The sequence below is a fragment of the Arachis hypogaea genome, chromosome 19, assembly GCF_003086295.3.
Source record: "Arachis hypogaea cultivar Tifrunner chromosome 19, arahy.Tifrunner.gnm2.J5K5, whole genome shotgun sequence".
Classification (NCBI taxonomy): Eukaryota; Viridiplantae; Streptophyta; class Magnoliopsida; order Fabales; family Fabaceae; genus Arachis; species Arachis hypogaea.
In genome coordinates this window covers 13773346-13780412 of record NC_092054.1, presented here as the reverse complement: position 1 = coordinate 13780412, position 7067 = coordinate 13773346, and the positions used below count along the sequence as shown (strand labels likewise).

Genomic DNA, 7067 nt, shown 5'->3' with positions numbered 1-7067 from the left:
TTTAATTTATGTATTTATTATTGGGTATTAAAAATAAGAGTAATTCTAGGGAACCAAAAGGGTATTAGCCAAAAATCAGCCAAAATACCTTTGGGTGAATCCAAAATCTCTACGAATTAATATATATGGATGTTTCTTCTTCTAAGTATCAAAATGTTTCTTTTTCATACTAAATGGATGTTCTTTTATATATTTTTCGAATTTTTTTGATTGCAAATGTGAATGTCTCTATTTCTTTAAAAATTTTATATTTTTTTAAAATTTTATAGATATTTAATTATTTTTGCTAAAATATAACTGGATATTTCTTTTGTTAAGTATTAGGATATTTTTTTCATATTAAATGAATCTTTTTTTTTATATTTCTGTAATTATGTAGTTTGTAGTCTCTTTTAATTGTGCATCCCTTGCGTTCTCAAGACAGCCACACTTTGCATACAGGTCCACCAACCCAGTGGCCAGATACGAATCAATCTGAATCCCATTTCTTGTAATGTAATCATGCACTATCCTACCCTGTTCCAACTCTCCCGTTTGAGCACAAGCTGAGAGAACATTTGCCAGATCTATATTATCTGGCCTAATCCCCAATCCAATCATCTCATTAAACAAATCAATGGCTTCATAACACAGCTTCGCGTTGCTATAACCGGCAATCATGGTGCCCCAAGACACAGAATCTCGTTCTGGCATTTCGTCGAACAGTTCCCGCGTGCGCGTAGTCTCACTAATTTTAAGGAACCCATGAACCATGGCATTATAAGAGACAACATCCCTGTGAGAACTCTCGTTGAACAGCTTGTGGGCATCATGGACGCGACGATGGAGGGAATAAACGCATATGAGGGTGTTGAGGGAGAAAGGATCAGCAAGAAAGTCGAATTTGAAGGCCTGGGAGTGTAGCGAGAGGGAGATGGAGATGGAAGAAGAAGAAGGGAGGAGGGAACATGCCTTGAACGCAAAAGGGAAGGTGTGGAAGTCAGGGGCGAGGGAGAGGCGGCGGAGGGTGACGAAGTTGTAGAGGGCGGAGGAAGGAGAGGAGAGGAGGGTGTGGGTCGCGGTGATAGAAGAGGAGTGGGTTAGTGATAAAAGAGGAGTGGGTCGTGGTGAGGAGATGGAGAGGGTCTGACGGTAAGAGAGAGATCTGTGTGCGTGATTGTTGGTGGTGGGTAGGTTAATGTGAGAGAGAAGATGAAGGTTGTTTTTATAGGTTTTAATTAGGTTTACTTAATTAATTTTAAATTTTTTAAATTTTGAATTTTAAATTTAAAAAATTTAAAATTAATTATTAATATAAATTAATGTGGTTTTGTTTAGTTTTTGGCTGGTAATCTCTTGGTTCTATATACTTTTCCTAAAAATAAAAAGTATTTGTATTGTTAGCATTTTTTAAATTTTCATCAACTCGGACCATGATTAGGCCTAAAAGATCATCTACCTCATTGGAAATAAATGTAATCCAATCAATTTTCATCTGATAGTGCTATACATTCGCATAATCATAGGAGAATTAACTTTAGCGAGATATCAATATGGTATTTAGTTACTACATGAGTATTTTTATATATAGAATTATCAATCAATTATGTATGACTTCTGATAAAAATAATACAACATGGATATTGTTTGTTAGGTAAAAGATAACATATTGACAAAGAAAATTAATTACAATGGGTATATTCATTTTAAAAAATATTTTTCTATGTAATACTATAAAAAATATCATAGTCACTTTGAATTATTAAAGGTTCAACTTCCATCGACAGCGGTAGAATACCTAAATTGAGACATTTTCAGATTATAATATTTATCAAACAAACAATTAATGAAACACTCATCCATACCTTCTCACTTTGAGTACATTTATACATAAAAAAAGTTGAAACAGCAAAAGCAATAAAAATGATGATTTTATAATTTTGTGTGGTTATCAATATATAGAACACCAGAAGACCATGATTATCTAATAAAATTAATTTTATTTATTGCATTCAATTTAAATAATTAAAAATTATCTTATTTTATTTTAGTCCTTAATTCACATTATTTAAATTTAGCTCAATAAATATGATTTGATTTGATTTAATTATTAATGAAAAATATCTCGAAAACCTATTTTATTCATAGATTTATTATTTTAATGATTAATTAATTAATCTAATCTAATTAATTAATACAGATAATTAGTATAATTAATTTAATTTAATAAATTAAAAAATAATAATAGAACATTAAAAGAAATAAATTAAAAAATACTACCAAATCAAATTGATATAAATTATAATAAATTATGTAATATTTAAATATCTAATCAAATTAATTAGTTGATATAGTTAATTTATCATAAAAAATTGTATTTAATGAGTTAAAAGAAACAAATTTCTAAACACCCTCATAAGCATCTCACGTCAATTCCATCATTAAGTACAAAAACTTGATTTTTATATAATAGAACAGATAATAAATAGAATATATGAGAATATGATATGTGACATATTTTAATTACGAAATTGGTATTATATAATAGATTTTTTTTGAATTCTTATTGCTTGTTCGTTGCTAATTTTTACGTAATTACTTAATAATTTCCGCCTATAAAACTGTAACACCCTCACTATCAGAAATCACACTTCCGGCTGCACTACTCTGATAGCAAGAAGTATTACGACTACTTTACATACTAAATATTAAAATAGGAGCCTATGACTCGACACTGTATCGCTGATTTCTTTGAAAAAAACCAGAAATAAATATTTTATCTTAAGAAAAATACAAACAGGCATAGATTCATATACAAGACTCCTTACATAACAATTCAATATATTATACATATAAAACATACAATTCATATCCCTCTTACAAACTTGTAATAACAAAGACGAGGGAAGAAAATAATCTAATTAATACTACAACATATAAACCAAACGCAGTATAACTCTTCTTAATGCTTCTTCATCCGGTTCCTGAAAAGGGTAAAACTGTAGGGGGGTGAGAACCTAACCACACGGTCTCACCACGGAGTTTCAAAGTTGTCATAAGAAGATATTTAATACGAAAACTATTTTCAAACTCAGTGATTATCATTGCCTTATGAATCTTTTAAAACCAATAGAAAATCGTTCAAAACTTTTTCAAAGAAACAATGTTTAATCTTTCAGAAGTCCGAAACCTTTCTTCTTATAAGAAAATCTCAATCAGAAACCAACCATGCAATCAGACAACACAGTCATTAATTCATCACCAAAGTTCATTCTCAAATGTAGCACGCCAGGACAAACACAAGCAAGACAGACAAGGAAAGCACAAGTAGGTAGCAGTTACAGCAAATAGTTCAAGTAGCAGTTAAGAACAGTTTAGCAATTAGGCAAACCAAAACAAGTTCAAACCCAAGCAAAGCATACAAATGCATATGATGCATGCCTGTCCTATGGCTGATGAGGCTCATCTGTCGGTTATCCAGCCAACCCGACAAGTCTGAATTGCCCTTAGACTGTCCCCCGACGTGCATCCCCAAGAGTCTACGCATAGCTTTTTCTCAAATAATCAATATTGCTCAATGGGGGTAACATTCCCGGGAATTTATATAGTGCCCGGTCACACTTACGTCGTAGGGTCAACAGAGTATCGAGTTTTCAACCTGGTACACGTGGTGGCAAGCCACGGCACTTAATCCAGGGAACCTCGTATCTCAGATATTTCAAATTCATAAGCAACATAAATAATTCATTCATCATTCATCAATATCTAAATCATTCTCAATATTATCATCATTCGTCAATCCATATCCCATTTCCAAATTCATTCAAAAATCATATTTCAAATCAATCCTCATCATCCTTCTTTCCGTTAATCAACAATCTCAATCCAAAACATAATTCTTTATTTTCTAAATAAATCAATCTTAAACATATAATGTTTAAGAACTAAATCTTTTTAAACAATTACTTCAAATAAAACTTCCAATTTTATAAAATTTCGGCAGCATCTCCTCTAAAACTCGGATTCTGCCACCCTTTTCGGGTTCCAACCAAACCAAACCAAACACCTGTTAACCAGTTAAATCACTTCCAACAACCATTACAACACTCAACCCAAGGAAAATACAAAATCTAGAATTCAATCAACCAATCCTATAAATCGCAATTTTAATCAACTTCAACCAACAGCAATCAGTCAATAATTAAGAATTCTCAGTCTTTTCTAAACAGTTTCAAACCAAACCGTTCCTCAAACCCTTTTTGATTCATTTTCCAAAATAGCAAATCATTCTCAATAAACAAACCATTTTCAAATATTAAGTCTTTTCCAAATTTGTTCTAAAATCAAATTCCGATATTAAATCGGGTTCAAATCAGATTTCAACATTCAATCTTTTCTAAACCAAATCGTTTCTAAAATTAAATTTACTAAATCTCTTCCAATAATTCGAGGAAAACCACTTTAACCACATCAGTCAACTAGTTAGAATATTCAACTTCCTCATTTAATCACTCAATCAATCGAACTAACAATCTCATTCATCCAAAACAACTCAATTCAATTCATAAGACTCACGAAATCACAAAAAATGTATTTTACTCATTAATATCGATTTATAACAACTCTGGAAAATAAAACAAGTTTAAGAAAAATGCCCCTACCTCAAAAGTCGAAACCTTTAAGGGTTAACGCATCAAGGGTCCCTTTTTAGTCTTAACTCGCGGCAGCAACCACAAGAAACGAAGAAGGTCGACACCGCAACAGCCTCTATTTTAATCATACAGTTTCCAGAACTTGACCCTAGCATATTAACATCATGAACTTCTCAATTTTATAGCAGAATAATAACAGTAAGAATTCCAAGGCTAGAATAAATTACCACAGTTAAAGAAAAATGCCGCAATGGAGGGGCAGAAGCTCCGGCAGCTACCTCAAGTGATGACAACAGCCCCAGGCTCCGATGACAGCAACTGTAAAAGCTCTGTAGTGACCACAATGTTCCAAGAATTCAGAAAAACAGAGATTAAAAGCAAAACCCTTACTGACAATGCGTTATTCGGCGGCAGAGGCAGCGGTGGTTCCCGGAACGGCGGTGCACAACGGAACGTCCTTTTCCTCCTCTGACAGTGACACCCACGGTGGCCACCTTCCTGTTCTTTCTCATTCCCGTTCGGGCTCACACTCCCAGCGAACCCAACGGCGGCAGCGGCAACTCAATAGCTCGGCAACGGAACCTCCATCATCAAAGACAGTTCGGCGGCGATGGCTTCGCGGTGAGGGCGCGACTAGGCGCGATGGCAGCGCACGGTTCCCTCCTTCGTGTCTCTCTCTTTCTCTCGCCTTAGATCTGATCCGCGACGGCGGCTTCGAGGCAGGTCGGCGGCGACGCATGGCGCAGTGGCGGTGACTTCTTCCTTGGCTCCCTTGCACGGTGGTTCGGGCTGGATGGAAGGCAAACGGTGACGATGAAGCACGAGGATCCTCCAGCAGCGACTCAGGCTCAGCGATGCCTCTCTCACTCTCCACAATGGTGGCGCAGTCCCTTCTGCTCCCTCAACTCCGTGCTCGCTCTCTTGAATCTCCCTCCCGACGGCATAGCGACGGCGACGGGCGGCGAGCAAGTCGGCGACGACGGGGAGGCCAACCGGTGCTGACTCGTCCCTCTCTCCCTCTCCTTCTCTGTTCTTCCTTCCCTCTGCTTTCCTTTTCTTTCTTTTCTTTCTTTTTTTTTTGTTTTCTGTTGTATTTACTGAAGGGAGGAACAAGTATGGCGGCTAGGGTTTCGTTTTAGAATAAAGGAAAATTGTGTGTTTGTTAGGGTTAAGGTTCGTGCGTGGAATTGGAAATTTTAGGTTTAATTTGAGCAAAATAATTTTAATAAAATTGAAGCATAAAGTATTAATGTTTGGAAAACTAGTTTAATCTTTAAAACTACTTTAAAATATTATTTGTGGTATAAAAGTACTAATTGATTCTCAATAAATTACTCTAATTAAAAATACATGGTAATATAATTAATTTTCTTTACCTTTGACTTAAAGTATTAAATGATATAAATATAAAGCATCTAAAATCGAATCATATAAAATTCTATTATCTCATAACTACCAACTTTATAATTTAAATATAAAAAATAATTTAATAATTATAAAATTAAACAAAATTCTAATTTAAATAGCCAAACCTCATTATTTTCAAATTTTTAGAACTTTAAATCATAAATAGAAAAATAATCCATAGGCATAGAGTTTGGATAAAAACTTTAATTTATTTCAAATCCGATCAATTGCCTTTAATTATTTTCAATAAGAATAATTTCTGAAATTAAAACTATAAATAAATATATAATTTGGGATTAGTTCAAAATAGAACTTTTCAAAAGTATTGGGTCTTACAAAAACTATCAACTACCTAATATTATGATTTAATTAATAAAAATGATGACATTAATATTTTTTTATAAGTCTTGTTATTATTTAAAATTAGAAAATAGCCATAAATAAATTTATTTTCTTAATGAATGTTAATTTTGTTGTCAAATTCTATATTACCTTTAAAATTTTAGCATAATTGAGTCTAATTTCTACATTTTGAAATGAATTTACCTAAAAAAAATTAATATGTAAATCATATTATTATTACAAAATTACTTTTTTAATATAATTAGTAGTGCTTATTTGAACCATTAAATTTAGCTTCTAATGATATTAAAGTCAACCTATTTTATTATCTTGTGCCTTCAAAGAATTTACACGACTGACATAAAAATATAACAATTGAAAAAAAATCATTACAATGGTTATATTCATTTTAATAAATATTCTTCTATCTAATACTATAAAAAAATACAGTGGCCACTTTAAATTGCTACAGATTAACTTCTATCCACAGTAGTAGGATGCTTAAATTGAGATATATTCATCAAATAAACAATCAATAAAACACTCATCCGTACTTTTTCATCTTGGATATATTTATATATAAAATAAATTATACATAAAGAAAAAAAAAGAAGAAGAAAAGAAGAGTAGAAATAGCAAGAGCGATAAAAATTACGATTCTTATAATTTTGTATGGCTATCTATATA

General features: G+C 32.7%; 1 protein-coding gene across 1 annotated transcript; it reads right to left on the bottom strand.

Annotated features, from left to right (window-relative positions):
- Positions 1-357: 357 nt before the first annotated feature.
- Positions 358-1443, bottom strand: LOC112777949 (pentatricopeptide repeat-containing protein At5g61800-like). The gene is made up of 2 exons (XM_025822329.1): positions 1439-1443; positions 358-1144 (listed from the first exon to the last, which is right to left on the bottom strand). Exons 1-2 carry the CDS (start codon positions 1441-1443, stop codon positions 358-360), a joined length of 792 nt encoding a protein of 263 aa, XP_025678114.1.
- Between the last annotated feature and the right edge of the window lie 5624 nt (positions 1444-7067).